Genomic DNA, 18,034 nt, shown 5'->3' on the forward strand with positions numbered 1-18,034 from the left:
AAAAGGCTGGGAGTGAGAAACAGGACAGAGGTTAATGAAGAAGTGGAATGTGGGATGAACAAGATGGGGTGGTGGTTTCAAACAAAGAGGAAACACAGCATACAGACGGAAGGTTGGGAGGGTGGAACAAGGGAGTTCCAGGTGGGAGAAATGTAAGAGTGAGACTCAAAGGAAAGAGAAAGGTAGAAGACCCACAGGCGGAGACATAAAAGGGGAAGTGGACGTGGGAATAAGAAACATGAAGCTGGTAGATAGGTCTATAGTTGAAAAAGAATCCCTCCTGGAGTTCATTGCACTCTATAGGTGGCAGAAAGACACACCCTGACAGTCAATATCATTAGAAGAGAGAGAGATGCTCCTCTCATCTGTCTTAAGAGGTAATAAAAAATAGACTTAAACTAATGGCTGAAAGAAGGTGGCAAAAAACAAAGATTGAATGTAGTGGACTAAAGTATATTAACCCCTATCATGCTTGTGACGGAACCACGCCATCATGAGCCACGGGTGGCGTGTGCTCATGCCGGCGTGGTTCCGTCATGCCGCGGCCGCTCCGCCCACGCAGCACTGATTCCCCGACTGTGCGGGCGAATTAGTGAGTGGGCGGAGTCGTGACGGAACCACGCCGTCATAAGCACAGACCGCCCGTGGTTCATGACGGCGTGGTTCCGTCACAAGCATGGCGGCACCGCGCGACACCTCCCCCCCTCAGCGCCGCAGCTGAATTACCGCCGCAGCCAAGGGGTTAAAGGAAATATCATCTAAAAATGAGAAAACACTTTTTGTAAAACAATGGGAATAGGATGTCAATAAATACAATGAATAATGTTTCCTTACTGATATCCTTAATGTTGTCTCTTCACAGTTGATCAAGACAGCAGACTTGAACCCCAGCCAGAATTATATACTTGGTTTCCATCCCCATGGGGTACTGGTGGCTGGTGCTTTCGTCAACTTCTGTACAGAGGCCACCGGCTTCCCGGAGCTCTACCCAGGACTCACCCCCTACATGCTGATGCTGCCTCTTTGGTTCAGAGTTCCTTTCTTCAGGGACTACGCCATGGCAGGAGGTAAATATTAGTGCACACCATGAGAAAGCACTACAATCCTAAGCAAAGAGCTATTAAGAAAACACACATGGCTTTTGGAGACATCTACCTTCGTCATATCCTTTGAATACAGAGGTGGGAAAGATGATTCACAAGGAGGGGAAAAGAGGCAGGAAACACTAATATCAAATAAATGACTGCATTACAAGCAGAGATGTTCTTCTTGGTTTACATACCACATGCGAATACTGTTGTCTCAAAGATTTTTCTCCTTAGCAAAATCTATGCAGAGAAAACATGGCAGCCTTTGTGAGGTAAAATCCAACCATGCATTGCATCCAAGTACATTGCAAGTTGCAATTGTCATTTCAGTATGCATGTTGTGAGCCCTTGTGAATCTCATAGATATGGGAACGGCAAAGTGTATTCCTTCTTTCTTACCATTAGCAAGTAAATTGTCAAAATTACGTCTCCCATTGATGGCCGGTACTCATTCCCAGAATGGAAGCTGAGTGAATAACAGCTGCTGGCATCAGTGGGAGCAGGCAGCAGTCCCCTGCATTGAGGCAAGCTTCGGCAGATGTCACTCTTTCAATGTGCCATATTTTTGGGTCTTGCCTAGGCAGCTCTTGCACTGTCTCTTCGAGACATGTTGTAGTCAGGATATGGGCATAAAGCTCCACTCACTTTCTGCCCAACTTTATAATTGGCTCCTGTCCCTGTCCTTTGTAAATGGTTACTTCTCATTGGTCAATAGGCTTAGTAGTCCCTCCTTAGTACCACCTTGTCTCTTCTTGTAAACTCCCTTGAGGACACCCCCTGTTACATGTGTTATTACTTCCTAAGTTTTGATTACAGCCTCAAGGCAATATTTTCTTCAAAGGCTTCAGACAAGACACACACTTGGTCCTAAGCTAGGCTGGCAGTGGTTACTTCACTCACTAGAACATCTCACATTTATATTCAGACCGTCTATAGATTTCCCTTCATTAGCTCCACACAGAGTACAACCTAATCCGAAATTAATGTAATAATTCTGTTGCCACATTTCAAAGCTACTAATTGTATATATGGACCTTGCTATTTGAAGGTATTCGTAGTACTCTTGACTGCCATACATTATGGGTAGGGTGGGCTTACCATATCTTTTGCAGGGTGCAATACCATATGTGACCAAAAGAGGTTTGCTGTGCGGGTGCCTTGCTCACTAGGGACCTCTAGGCGCAGCTTGCAAACTGCACCGAGACATGCAGTGCTGGTGCCTTGCTCACTAGGAACCTCTAGGAGCAGCTTGCAGTACTACACATAGACGTGCAGTGCTGGTGCCTTGCTCACTAGGGACCTCTAGGAGCAGCTTGTGGTACTGCACTGAGACAAGCAGTTCTGTTGCCTTGCTCACTAGGAACCTCTAGGAGCAGCTTGCGGTACTGCACATAGACATGCAAGGCTGGTGCCTTGCTCACTAGGGACCTATAGGAGCAGCTTGCAGTACTGCACCTAGACATGCAGTGCTGGTGCCTTGCTCACTAGGAACTTCTAGGAGAAGCTTGCATACTGCACCGAGACAAGCAGTGCTGGTGCCTTACTCACTAGGGACCTCTAGGAGCAGCTTGCAGGGCTGGACTGAGACATACAATGTTGTTTCCTGGCTCACTAAGCAAGAATTTGTAATGCACTAGGTCTCGCATTACTGAAAGTATGAGCTATGTGCGTTGCATTATTATTTGCAATATCAGTACCTCAAACTATCAGTAATGCGAGACCTATGGCATTGCAAATGTTTGTTAAGTGGGCTGCAATCCCTTTCTGTGACATTTCTACAAACGTGTATGCCTGAATCGAGCAGCTAGAAGGTTTTTCTGTGTATTTACAGTTTTGAAATTTGGGGAAACTGGCCATAGTATTGATAATACTATAAAATAAAAATGTATGTAAATATTCAAAGAGATAGGCACGCCATTGGATTGCATTGCATATACAGGGCATTATACAAGACAACGTACCCCTACATTACATTGCCTAGATATTACATGATATGGAGGAGTTTGGTGTCTGTGTAGAAGAATGCAGGGAAAGGATGAGTTAATTTAATATGTCACAAAACACAGATGTCACTTGTTATTTCCTTTTGCCCTATGGTAGTAGGTACAGTGTTCTATTTGTATAAATGTTTGCACCATTATCCCATCGCAACGCTCTATTAAATATTAGGGCTGTTACTATCTCTAATGCAAGAGCTCTTTTGGATAATGACATGGTATAGATGTGGACCTTCTACTGTAAAAATACACTGTCACTTTGCCACCATGTCTTTGCTGCAGTTCACTATCAAAAGCGGCTTTGTGGTTTAAAGAATGCAGATAGATTGTTTTTCTCTAGAAGTAGACTTCATCAGTGGAATACTTAAACATACCGCCATACTGTCATGTCACCTTATTAGGCACGGCACAAAGAAATGAAAAAGACAAGCATTGAAAGAAACATCATGTATGGCTTTTATACGACAAAAACTGAAAGCACTGCAAGCACACATAACACACACACAGGAAAAGATGGCAACTTAACAGGCATACATGCACATCCAGAAAAATAAAGACAGGCACACAGGCTTAACTGGACAGCACTACGGGAACACATGGGAAACAGTCAACATTGTAAGTAATAATCTATGTGGTGCTGGATACTTTACACATAATTCAACTAATTTATGCATTACAGTTCATCCCGTAGATATCCACACCAGATAGAAGGAAATGCCCTCTCTGGAAAATGGGAAAGCTAAACACCCAGGATCAGGAACATCCTCATAACCGTAAGCACTGCCCCAATACTGCTCCAATGAAGGAATGAGTTGAAGACACACCTCTACGCACTAACCAGCCACGTCTCCTACCACTCATTGAGTGTATGCTTGCCTTTGATACCTTGCACTGTCCCCCTGACTTTGTGTCCTAGTTTACGCTATACAGATACCACCTACATAGATTCAAGTGACAAGTCAAAGTGGTGGTGTCCTATGTGTCTGTTTTCTCTCTTATCCTGTCCCCTCACTTTGATTCTACTATTGGCATCATATTAATTATGCATGTGGTCACTGGTGGAGGTGGGGAGAGACAGAGGTGTGTGCAGCTTCCCATTGGATGCAGCATACAAGGTTAGTGTGTTCTTACATAGCACATAGTCCAGATCATCTCCACTTAAGCTCTAAACTAAAACTTCTCCATCAGATGCATAACCACCTGCACCGTATCTCTTTCGCATAGCCCTAGGACTACATCTCCTTCACTTAGCACCTAAAGCCCATCTCCTTCATTTATGACCTGAACAATGTCTCCTCCACATAGACCTTTGTCCATATCATCTTCACTTAAAGCCAAAATTACACCTCCCTTACTCGGCCCAGACCACATCACATCCCACATCACATCCACTTAGCATGTCAATCACACCACCTCCTCTTAGTTGCTAAACGGCATGCCCTCCACATATAGTTATAGTTATTGATTTATATAGTGCTGAATCACCCATGAGGGTATCTCGGTGCTTAGGCTGTGGAACCCTCCTTGGCTCTCCCTGTGAGGGGCGGAGCCAGGCATCCCAGCACTGGTGGGGCCGTTGTGGAGATTAAGCAAGCTATTTCCCAGAGTTGCAGCATGGGACCCATGATTAGAAAAGGCACCAAAGCGAGAATTATCGAGTCCGCGGACATTGATCCAAGACCCTGCCACGTCAGGAATTGAACCCTGGTCCCGGGCCTGATCCCGGGCCTGATCTCTGCTTCAGGGTCTGCCGCCTCTAACCAGTGAGTCACACTTCTCCACATAGCACTTTAAACACATCTCTCCACTTAGCCCATATTTCCTCCACTTCACTTACTTAGAGTACAGTAGGTTTTTCTGGCATATTAAAGGATTGTGATGCATAACCATGATGAAGGGGAGCATTCTAGAAACCAAAAGGCTATGAATGGAAAGCTTAGGTTTAACTTTGTACTGGAAGTAGGGATGGGGGTGTACTGCACTACCCGCAGAATAACCATGCTGAAGTTCCGAAGGAGAATAAGCATTAAAGAGAGCTTTAAATGTTGTTTTTCTCTTGTCAGATTTGCTGTGTGTGTTCTGAGGTCAAATGTCTGACAAAATGATTGTTATTCTTTTAACATGAAGTTTGGTGTTTACTTTTCTTTCTCTGACTGCAAAGTGAGGGGATTTTGTAAAGCAAGCTGGGAAAATCTTGTGGTGTGACAAGAAAGACTTGTTTGTCGAACAAACCAGAACATTTAAATACCGATGAACAAACTGCAGAAATATTTCAAAATGAATAAGCAGTTAGGGAAGCACAAATTAATCACTTTTTGTAATTCTGAAGTGCAGTGCAAAAACAGATTTTAATAAGATTAAAAAAATCAAGACACTTTATTTATTAAACTCTTCACCGCGGCACACATTCCTCTGCTGTGCAGACGAAATCAAAGTGTGCGCAAATCAGACGGTCCCAGGTCGTCGTATGCACACGCCCACCGTGATGTCGGACGGCCGGGGGCCATCCGACGCATGGAACGGGTTAAACCCGATTTCCACACATTATCTTTTCTGCACTAAAAAGTTTTGTCAGTAAAGCTGTATGTTTGTACACATTTTTTGACTATTTCAGTGGAAAATGTGTTGTCTTTAAATGGCAGTGCACTACCACGCCATGATTTAGCAACATATTTGTGAGAGTGTTCTTCAAAATGGACCCTTATAACTCATTTGCAACACTTGTTCTTTGTATGATGCTTGGATTTTTCTGAATCTTTATAAGTTCAGTGATGTAACAATGATGGCAGCAGCCCTACTCTGAAAATTGTTCCAGCACCACTCCACTGGTTTAAGCTTTTGGGGGCTCATCAGTGAAGCTCAGCATGTATCCAATTGCATAGTGAAGACTGTTCACGTATATTATCATACTTGTCACAAATGGGGGCCTCTCAGCTAGAAAAACAATAAAGTGATGGGTGCCATGCTTGAATATCAGCCACTGGTAAATACCCATGTTGCATCACGTTTGTTTTAACCACAATTCCACTCCAGAAATAAATTAGCCATATGCAAGCAAGACTTCTAAGGGGAGTAGTTTAGACCATTCCAACCTGTAACCACTGTGCTGTTAATTTGTTACTGAGTCACAATTTGGGTTTGCAAACATATACTGATTAAGTATTTGGAAGGGGCGTCCCCTCAAAATACCGAATTGGTATGGTATATATTAATGTTTTATGACTGAATTTTGGTTGCAAAACAGTAATACTTTATCATCAGTTTAAAAGTGGTGCTAAGCCGCTTGCAAGTGTGAAGGGGGTCACCTTGGGACCCTTTCCATTTTGAGAATGTTGAACAATATTTATTAAGGGCAGACAGGGGTCCAAGTTACCACTGCCTGCTCTTCAAAAATGAAGCTTAAATGTTTTATTTCTTTTTTTTAAAAGCATCCAGTTTTCTTTTAAGGAAAATGGGCTGTGAAGGAAAGTGCCCCTTTTTACATGGTTACCCCCCAATTTGTTGCCTGACATCTGATGCAACCCGACTTGATGTGCCCTGGGTCACTGCCAATCAGGTCCCCTGGGCCTGTGTTCTTGCCCAAGACTGCACCTTGGTAACCACAATTGGCACATTCCTGACCACAGGTAAGCCCCTTGTAAAAGGTAGCATGGGTACCAAGGGCACTGTGACCAGGGAAGGCCTCTAAAGGCTGCAGCACCCATAGTGCCACCCTTAGAGATCCTGCAATTTAACACACACACTGCCACTACAGGCTGTGTGTTTTGGTGCAGAGAAATTAAAGAGTAGATTTCCCTGTGTGCCATGCCTGAAATCCACTGCCTGAGGCCTAGGTTAGTCATCCCTTTAGCAGGGTACACTAGCCCTAAGGTGAAGGTACAGAGGCATGAGCCCTGTACCCTGCAGTGCCTATGCCAATTCTTATAAATTGTAAGTGCAGTACAGTCATAAAGGGTATATGGTCTGGGAGTTGGTCATTATGAACTCCACCGCTCCATAATGGCTTTATTAAAAACTGGAAAGTTTGGTAGCAAACTTCTCAGCACATTAAACCCACACTGATGCCAGTGGGAGATTTAATGTAAAATGCTCTCAGAGGGCATCTTGGAGATACCCCCTGAAAATTGACCAGCCCTGGTGTGGTTCCTGAATGGCTGCCCATCATTTGACACCACTAGACAGGTTTCTGGACGCCTGGGTAGAGATCCTCCGCTCTCTGGTTCCAGATTCAAATCCAATCCTGGGCAGAGGTGTCATACTTCCTCCCCCAAGATGGGCTGGGTCCACAAAAGGGTATGCTTCAAAGACATGCCGCCTTTGGAAGCTGTCCCTGCCTTTTTATGTCCCCAGCAACTGGCTCCCGCCGATTATGGCCCCCACTTTGGGCAGGAGAATTGGTGGGAAAACCAAGAAAGGAAGAGAGGTGTGCCCACCTTTGCCAACTCCATAACTCGGGTGGAGAAGGCGAGGTGAAACAAACATATCAGTCCCCTCCATCTTGTAGATGAGGGGACTCAGCCAATTAGGAAGAGGCTCATGCCCTCTCCTACTGAAGGGTGGCATAGTCAGTGATGCACCCACCCGAAGGAAGGGACCAATTGCTCCCAACCTGCACACCCCTTCAACGCCCCTACATTTGGTATTCAGGGGAACCCCTGAACCTTGCTTCCTCAGATTCGAGGGGAAAAAAATTAACCAAAGAGCCATGCTGACCCAGGAAGAAGAGGACACCAACTGCCTTGGCTCCAACCCTACAGGCCTGTCCCGTCCACGAACTGCCTACAGCAAGAACCCCAGTGAGTCCAGCAGCCAGCAACCTCCAGAGCCCAGAGGACCTGCCCTGCGACCCTCTTACAGACTCTGTCTATCATAAGCACCGAATTTGCTCAAGCAAAGACTCACCTCCAGAATCCTGATTCCGGCGACTCCACAATTCTGCACCACTCTGCACCCAACGCCCACGGCTCGAGTTCGAGTGGCCCAACACCACAAGAAGGTCTGCCCAGATCCTGATCTGGGATCTGCTGATCCGCGACCTTCCTCAAGCCTTAAGATGATGACTTTAGCCACAACCTGAAGGGTCCAGCCGACTGCGACCGGAGTTGTTAAGAAAACCCGATGCCAGAATACACCCATGTACCTGACGCCACACGGCCTTGGGTGGCCCAACCAATGGTGTCTAGGATCCCCCAAGATCACAATTTACCTCTCCAGCCGGTGGTCACCTTCAGGAAGTCTCCCTGCCTGAGACTGCAGCAACTTTGCAGAAGCAAAGGTCCCCCGATGTCTGTTTGCACCCTGCACCCAGCCACCCCAGGGTCACTGGTGGTGCAGCTTCTATGCTGGTCATTGCCCCCTGCAGTGTTGACCTTAACCTCAGTAGCTTTGCTTCCACACCCAAGTGGCCTGCACGTAAGCAGTCCCTAACCGAAGGCCCAGTGGCCTAATTGGCTAACATTGGGCCCCTGCACTCTGCCCCAGCTGATCCGGTGCCGCTGGTGGTGCAATTCGAGTACCCATCTAGACCGTGGGGCACCTTGGCCCAAACCCCCAAAACTCACCATCATAAGTCATGTACTTACCTGTGAAACCACTAACTCTTTTTCCCCATAGAAACCCATGTAAAGAGATTTTGGGCCAAAAAATGTCTAAGTGTTGAACTGTGTTGTATGAAGAAAAGAAAATTCTATTGCAAAATATAAAAAGTTGTACTTACCTTGTATTTAGGTGTAGTGTCTAGCATACCACTGCTAAACTTTAGGAGAGTTCGCGCACATCCACTGAATAATCAATAGACCATAATTGCTACGATCAATTTAACCAAATAGTGCGTGCAACCCAGTGTGAAGGCAGCCAGCCTGATAACTAGTCTGTGAGTCATCGATGAATCTGACGTAAAACGCCAGATCAGAACTCCATGCTTCGTCTGAAAAAATGTGATGAACTCAAACCTGGACATGAATGTGTTTGCATAAGCTGCAGCCCCCCAAAAACCCATGGAGGTTCCGCTAGTTTGTAAATAAAAATCTTCCTAATTGCAAGTAACTGTGTTGCAAGCAAAATGTCAACAATTCCAATATGAAGATTTTGTTAACACTCATGTCTGGTAGCTGCAGTAAGGCCCATTCACATGCTTCTATACCTTCCTTGAGTGGTATGGAGGTATATAATGAGGTGACATCAGTTGTGCACAGAATCCAAGTAGAAGAATATTGATCATTGAGTTTTTGAAGCAAATTCAAAATTTTTAAAAAATGATCAATGAATTGACCAGCTGGCGTGAAGATAGAATCGCAACCTGAGACTATTGGTCTAAACGGCGGGTCTTGAAGATTTTTGTGTTCTTTCAGAAGCATATATAATTTTGGTCTCCTAGGATGCGTCACAGTGAGAAAACCACATATGTTTGTAGTGATCCAGGACATCTGATCATGGGCATGGCTGTATTATGCAGGAATTCTAATGGGTAATTCGGATGTATTGTTCATGAGAATGATGTTGTAAAATACAGCAGTCATATGTACTGAATTTTTTCGAAGTAAAGCTCAAAAAGTGTTTATGTTAATTTTTGCATAACAAAAATACATAAGAAGAACACGTTTCAAATATGTTTACTGTAGTGGTTTAATTTACATGATTTATTTTGGTACTTGTGGTTAAAATAATGTAAAATTTCAATACATTAGCTCATGCTGTGCGTCCAGTATATTGGTGGTTCTCCACCAGACACATAGACTATCTAGCATACCACCCCAGTACGCAAAGTAATCTAAAAGTAGTCCCAGAGTAATGAAAACTAATTACTGTGTAATTTAAACTGTTTCCAAAGCATATACAAACTTGTAACAATTGCAATTTCAAGCACACCTGCATTTCCTTGAACAGTCTTGCATTTGAAAATATATTTTACTTACCTGTGCCAAATCCTGCTTAGTTCTAAAATAAAACATAAGTATACCTTTTTTATATCTACCTAATTGGTCGGGATTCTGTCTCTGAGTGTGTGTAATCAGTCCTTGATTGAGTAAATACAATAAATACTTACCACACCCGCTGGATAAGCCTAACTGCTCGCCCACACTACCACAAAGAGAGCTGTTAGTATCTACCTAATTTAGCTTCTGCTATACCTCTGAGTCTTCCTGGACTCCGTGCTATACCTTTCTTGGGTATAGTATATACAGAGCCAGTTTCCTTCAGGCTGCATTTAAAAAAAAAAAAACGTATTTATAGAAAAGCAATCACAGACATGATGGTCTGCTGGCTCAAGCAGATCACCATGCCTGTTATGGTACCGAATTCTAGTGTGTTGCAAATTGTGCCCTATATCGTTAATATTCATGAGGTAGGTCAATGTGTGGCCTACTAGGTATTGCTTAAAAAGAACAAAAATAAAACTTTGGGCCCGATTCACAGAATGAACTTAAGACTAAATCCTAAACTTACTACTATTTGGTATTCACAGAATGCAATTACTACTTTTGGGATTCACACAGTGAACTTACTACTTTCGGGATTCACAGAATGAACTTACTACTTTCGGTATTCACAGAATAGATTTAAGACTACTAACTTTACTTGGGGGCGGAGCTTATGGCCCTGAGGCGGAGCTTGCGGCTTGGAGGCGGAGCTTCCAGCCCAGAGGTGGAGATTTCAGCCATGGCTAAATACCCACCTCCGAGCCAGAAGCTCCGCCTCTAAGCCGCAAGCTCCGCCTCTGGGCTGGAAGCTCTGCCTCCGGGCCGTAAGCTCCACCCCTAAGCCGTAAGCTCCGCCTTCGGGCCAGAATTTCCAGCCCGAGTGCGGACGTAAAGTTAGTAGTCTTAAATCTATTCTGTGAATACTGAAAGTAGTAAGTTCATTCTGTGAATCCCGAAAGTAGTAAGTTCACTGTGTGAATACCAAATAGTAGTAAGTTTAGAATTTAGTCTTAAGCTCATTCTGTGAATCGGGCCCTTTATGTTTAATTTTTTAAGAGTAGGCAGTGTTATGCAGGACCATTGCCTGCTCCTAAAAATATTTCTAACAGCATTCACAAAAGGGAAAGTTTTGTCCTTTTCCATTAATGTTGGCCGGCATCCCATTTTTTCTACTTATCTGTGAGACTCCTGACAAGTCCCTTGATGAAAGAATGTAGTAGTACTGCATCTGGTATTACCAATAATGTGGGAAAGACTGGAGGCTTCATTTACAAGAAAATAACGCATCACGGTGCTTCAAGTCATTTAGCTGCGTCGTGCTGCGTTATTTTCAAAGCACAGGGATGCGTTGCATTAACAACAATACGAAGCATCCCTGTGCTTTCCCCTGCTCTGGCACCCAGTTGTCTGCCATGTGCTAGCGCAGGCATCAAGGGTGCTTGCGCTGCGGGAATGATTGTTTTTGTGTAGGAAGGTATACCTTCCTGCACAAAAACAATAATTAATGGCAGAATGCCGCACGCATAGAAAGATGGAATAACGAGGAGAAATCAAAGTATTTCTCCTCGTTGCTCCATTGTATGTAATGCATGTGTCTTGTAAAGCGCACTGCTGCCCTGAGGCGTCGTGGCGCTGTAGACCGCTGGGGAACCCGTCCTGGCTATCCCTGTGAGATGGTCCCTACTGGGTATCTCCAAGGTGAAACCAGGCATCCCCAGTGAATGTGGGGGCCCGTTGTAGAGATGAGGCAAGCTAATGCCCAGAGTTGCCTAGTGTGATTCCTGGTTAGAGTAGGCACCAAGGTGAGAATTATCATGTCTGCTGACCCTGGTCCATGACCCTGCCGCATCGGGAATTGAACCCTTGTCCCAGGCCATCCTCTGCTTCCGGGTCTGCCGCCTCTAACCAGTGAGCCACACCACTCCACTCCTAACTTTCTCCTCAGGAGGCATGGAATTCTGAGGCATTCCCAGGTTTTCAAAATGATGTTTCATGGCTGTTGCGTGGGAACACCAACAGCAACACCCATGGAACGCCCCTTTCATGTTTAATTCGTGAAAGGGGCCCATATTTACAAGGCCATGAAAAGTCACGCAGGGTGACTTTACGTGGCTTTGTAAATATGGGCAAGCCCTTTGTGCCGCCGGTGCGTCGAAAAAAGTGATGCACCGGCGGTGCAATGGGCTTGCAAATATGCCCCAGGCTGCGGTATTAACGCACAATTAAAAGAGTTGTCAACCAGAATGAACGATAACAGTTTAAATCAGTGCGCACGTGCAACAGTTTCTGCTGCTTTTTCTGCGTACCTTTCTCTGGTTATCACTGACAAAAGGGACCAGAGCTAATCGAGAGGTTTAGGTTTTTATGTAAAACTTGAAATCATTATTGGAGTGGGAGCTCATATTTCATACCCAAACCAGCATTATGATGGGTCTCTAAATGAGTGTTTATGTTTTTCAGTGAAAGAAGTCTCAGTGTTGTGTAGTGAGCACCTCTCATGTTTACATCTTTCCTTTGTGGTTCAGGGCTTGTATCAGCAGATAAAGAGAGTGCAGAATATATACTGAGGAGCAAAGAAGGTGGCAATGCAGTGGTGATAGCGGTAGGTGGCGCTGAGGAGGCCCTGGATGCGAGGCCTGGAGCCTTCACTATCCTGCTGAAAAACAGGAAGGGATTTGTGAAGCTGGCGTTGCATCATGGGTAAGTACCAGCAACATTTTTATAACATATCACTAAACATGAGGGTGTGCTCTGGACCAGGACCAGCCTTCTGCTCTACTACTTATGATCTTTCATAATAAATTCTGATTCAAATTTAATTATTGTCAAGACAGTGTTTTACCACAATAATTCATTCAGTACAACCAAATGTGTAGATAAGTAAAAGAAAATCTTTTCAATTTTTTTCAATGTATTGAAAAAGCATTGCTACAAATGCCCAAAATATATTTGGCGTCCAGTACAAGAATATCTATGGGATATCAGTCATCCCTTGACCCCTTAGTCACTGGTAATCTCAATCTATCAGATTTAGTGGGTGAATCACTAAATATGATTTTGTAGCACACTAATACTACAATATGGTCTCTAGGCATTAATAATTCTTATGGACAGCTAGAAAAGCGGCACCTTCAGCAAGTTTTTGTTAAGATCAGTTAGATCAGCGTTAGATCTATTTGGGATGATAGCTTGTTCCAAGTAAACACAACTTTCATTGAAAAACGTTGCTTGCCCATGGAAGAAAGTGTACAAGTAGGCTCTAAGATGAAAGGGCTTCCAGTGCTCCTTAGGGAACACGTGGGACTCTGGCAAGTTCCAGAATTTTAGACCTATTCAAAGCCCTTGTCATCCTTGCATGTTTATGCTTATTGCTTGTTTCGGGTCCAGGAAGGGCTTGGATTGGCAGTTCGGGCTGGACCTTTCCCATGAGGTACAGAGTCAAGACTGATTTGCATATGGCTGGGCCTAAACTGGGGTTGGCGTAGTGAGAAAACAAATGATGGATTTAACCCAGTTCTCTTGACTGGGGGTGAATGTTTGATTTGCTCTGCATCCCGTCCATCATTTGTGTGTCTTTTGCTGTGCCGGTGAGCAAAGCAGGACATGCTACCAGACACAGGAATCATGGCAGAAACAGGGAAGGGAGTGAAAGAGAAATCTTGGACTGGAACCCCACTCCTTCAAAGTTCATCTCTTTCAAGGGATGGCACCACTATGTCTAGTTTTTACCAAATAATAGAGCACAGATCACACTACGCTTACCGGTTCTGGCATTGGGTAGTGTTCTTACGAGTATAAAGCTGGCCTGGATACTAGTAGAAGGCTCCAGGATGGTGCAGCAACACATATATAAGACTTCAAAAAATGGGACAAGACAGCGCAACACAAGGAAAGGCAAAAGAGGACCGAACAGGGAATCCGCGGGAGACAAAAAGGGAAGAAACATAATATATGTGAAGGGAACGCAATAAAGGGTATGAAGTAGTACATGAGTGAAAAGCAAATGAAATTAGGCAGAACATTGCCAGAAGAGGCCTAATCGGCTACCTCTGTCTAGTTAGAGCTCTACCTCTCTTCCCCTAAAACTATGAAATGAGACACTAGTGCATAATGAAGTTAGCGGTCTAAGGCCCCAGTCCTTTATAAATTCCATTGGCCCATTCTCTAGTGTCTCCAGCTTCCTTGCAGCTGCTGTTTCCCCTGAGTCCTCACAGGCTCTCACCCTAATCTAGAATGCAGCTAGGCAGTTGCTAAGCTTTGTAGACACCTGTATTGTATAACCCTGCTTCTCATAGGAAGTCAGTGCCAAGAACACCCTTATTCAGGATTTTTCAACTAGCCTTTCTGTGAAAGATTCTTCTACCATCCTTGTCGAAATTCTAACAGTGTCATCTTCTCATTCATTCTGACTATAAACTCTATTCTCAGTGGTGACAATACCTCCTTCCAAGGAGAAATCTTCAGACTAGCCCTTTTTCTACAGTCCCTCTCTAATAATGTTTTAATAATGAGTCAATCTAACCTATGGTTTGATACAATATCAACAACAAACCTAGCATCCAATTTTCTAGAAAAAGTTAAACTTTTAGGGTTCTCACAATCCATCCATTTACCTATACACAAGACTAGCCATAAACGTGGCCTCTACTTTAAATGAAACCTGATTATTATCAAATAAAAAACACATACTTATCGTGGACGGACCATGCATTGCTGTACAGCTGCATTCAAACCATTAACTTTGTTTCGGCTAAGGAAACGCTCATGTTCAATTTTAAAAGCCCAATGCACTAGAGCAGTGAAATCAATCACCTAGAATTCGGCCAAATATTCAGAAACATCCATGGAAAATCCTTATTCAATCAGTCATCAGATCAAATGCTTAATTCATAGTATATCAACATCTTAAAAATGCTTAATAAGCTCTCGTCCGCCCACTGGAGTTCTCGCATGTCAGCTATGAAAATGGCAAGACAGTGGTTTAGCAACAAATTGTAAGGTATTTTAAAAAAATTGGATGCATCCTAGAATGAGCATGAACGAAATCTAAATCTATGGCTGACAGAATTAAATGACAAACTGATGGTTGAGGTTATCACAAAAGAGGTTTTTACACTCCGCCCATATTTAAAACCCTTCAAACATTTCGAGCACATCTCCATGCCTCCCCAACACTGTAATCTTCTCTCCTCATTCTTTAATCCTATATAAACCCATCCCAATTTCCCTACCATCTCTTAGAAAGGCTATGGTACCCTGGTTCAAATACCAACCAAGTGCTAGACACAGAAGCCGATACCAAAGCTTGACATATCCCAGTGTATCCCTCAGTGGTTAAGATGGATCAGGAAATCCTTCACTTCACTGACACCATTGATTACAGGTTACATCAATCCCTCCTTGCAACAGGGAACTGCCCCAACTTAATTGTGATAAGCAGTGACTACTCCTCTCCTGAAAAAGCTTTCAGGATAATGCTCTATATTACAAGTACAGAGCAATGTCAAATACCCATTTTAGAAGGATAATACAAGAAAATGTCACTAAACAAATCCAAGATCTTCTGGAATATGGTGCCTCTTTGTGACCAGCACTCAAGGTTCAGCCCAGGAAGAGTCACAGTCAGCGCTCTCAACTGTTTGTGCCGATCTCCTTTTAGAGATTGACATTCACCGTCCAGTAGTCTTGATCCTCCTCCACCTATCCGCCACATATCACACACCAAACCATCAAACCCTGAGTCAGGTAAAAGAGCAGATAAGAAAGTCAACATTTGCCTTTGAAAGGATCAGTTCATTCCTAGCAGACAGGAAGCAATAAGACAGAATTTTCTCCTCTGATTCCATTCGGAAGGGTGTCAAGAATGGTGTCCTCCAAGACTCATTGCCATCGCTAATATTATTTAATGTGCATATGCTCCCCCTCATGCAACTCACCAACAGCTACCAACCCCCTCATGCAACTCACCAACAGCTACCAACCCCCTCATGCAACTTACCAACAGCTACCAACCCACTCCCAAATGTATGCTGATTATTCCGAAATCTTTTTCCAAAGTTAACTAAGGGTACCCAGAACTAAATATTTTCACTTGAGTCACCATTGGTGGGCACCAATGATACACATCTGGGGTGCCCATCTAAGCAGATTAGGCTCTTGTTCTTCCCATCCTGAAGAACTGCCACTGACTCTTTTTTTAGGGTTCTTGTGGCAAGAAACACAATGACCATTAGATAGTCTTTGAGACCAATATAACCCCATGTTTCTCCTGCTTTTAATTCTAAAAGTGGCAGCCAATCAGAGTAAACTAGTTATTGGTGCCCTTAGTTAATTTCCATGCACTATTTGTCCTGTCTACTACTTCAAACAACCCCATAGGACTAAAGGTTGTTCATTTGTGGCATGTGAATTTCCTTATCACCAGGCAGAAAACAATAACTCTGACAAAGAGCCCCCTTGCAGGGCTCATTGGGCATAGCAGCTCCCACCTGAGAGGACCATAACCCAATGATGAAGCATGCTACCTCTGTGGGTGAGGGTCTGTATATCCTGTCAAGCATATGCCATTTGACTTGAGAGGATCACAGGTCGGAAGAGTTTGGCCTAGCAGACCTGTCCCACAGAACTGCATACTTGCAAAATGTGATTGAAGGAAGGCTGTGTGCTGGACTTAAACCTTTTTCACCCCCCTCTTTTTCTTATTACTTAAACACCATTTTCTCCAGGGAGTACACCTAGTAAGCCTAGCTGTCACTGTAATTATACAGCATATATGCAACGCACTAATACATGCAACACCCTGCCTCCATGTCTACACGACCAATTCTTGATCACCGCTGACAATTAAATATCCATTTTATTATCAAAGTCACAGCAAAAGACAACTTTTAGTTTACAAAGAGCTTTAGTAAGTACAGCTCGTCAGCACAGATGAAAATATTTCCTCAGTAGCTGTAAGAGAGTAAGTAATGATATATTTGCTTAATGTGATGCATACACTCTTTTGTACAAAAAGGCGAGGCACTATGCTCTTCTCCAAAGTTGTATGACCCAGTAAAGGACATATGATAACTAATGTCGCTCTACCTTGGTGGGAGGAAACTCGGGCTCATTGGCATCTGGTCCAGTAGTGCAAAGGCCGATTTCACGCAGCCTGGTGGAAAGGAAGCTGTGTGGTGCTCCTTAGAGATACCTACTTCCAAAGCATCACCCCATACCCCCTACTGGAACTCCCTCCCCTGAATGGGTCTTCATGAGGCCTGCTGTAGATTGCGCTTCTTTGACTGAATCCTTAACCCCTTTGCAGCGGGGGGTAATTCCCCTGCTGTGCTGGGGGTGGGAGGGGGGGGGCGCGCACAGCGCCCCCGTGCTCATGACTAGCTCAGCTCGTCTTGAGGCACAGTGCTCGTGTGCTCATGACGAGCTGAGCTCGTCATGACCACACCAGTTCCCGTGGAACATTCAGCACAGCAGTGGAATTATCCCAGCGTGCGAGCGTTCCATGGCTCATGATGAGCTCAGCTCGTCAGGAGCATGGATGGAGTTAACCTAGCACTGAGTTACACTGTGGTAGCAGGAGTAGTTGAGGCACCCAGAGCTGTGTAAATGGAATTCGATGGAAGAGATAAACTGTGATATCTGAGCACCGCAGGGGGTAAAGGAACCCAAAGACATGGCACATTCCCCCTTTTATGCTACTCTTTCACAATGAGAAGTCGGGTAACCCTGAGCAGTGGTGCATTGGAAGTTACTGTGCCTATTAACACATAGAATCATCAATGGGTAAAAGTGAATTACAGTGATTTTCTCACTAAGGGGTTCTGAGTGACATCAAATAGACAAAGAGAGCAAAGTTCAAATTGTCTATGATTTCACTCAGAACCCTGAGATCAAAGCAGACAATCAGGGCGGGTCTGAGAGACTCGTATAGAGCCCTGTCCCCCTGGCCTGGAAGGCCTCATTGATGCAGCACAGTGGGTAACAAGTTTTGCTATCTGTTTTTACATCATAGCAGTGAGTTATCAGATCT

At 44.2% G+C, this 18,034-nt stretch overlaps 1 protein-coding gene across 1 annotated transcript in view; it reads left to right on the forward strand.

The window, feature by feature from the left end:
- Positions 1-18,034, forward strand: part of MOGAT2 (monoacylglycerol O-acyltransferase 2) — a 473,111-nt gene that overhangs the window by 388,808 nt on the left and 66,269 nt on the right. Inside the window, exons 3-4 of the mRNA XM_086933863.1 lie at positions 863-1,067; positions 12,531-12,705. Coding sequence (XP_086789989.1) covers positions 863-1,067; positions 12,531-12,705 — 380 coding nt within the window. The remainder of the gene's footprint in view (positions 1-862; positions 1,068-12,530; positions 12,706-18,034) is intronic.

The sequence above is a fragment of the Lissotriton vulgaris genome, chromosome 8 (genome assembly GCF_964263255.1).
Source record: "Lissotriton vulgaris chromosome 8, aLisVul1.2, whole genome shotgun sequence".
NCBI lineage: Eukaryota > Metazoa > Chordata > Amphibia > Caudata > Salamandridae > Lissotriton > Lissotriton vulgaris.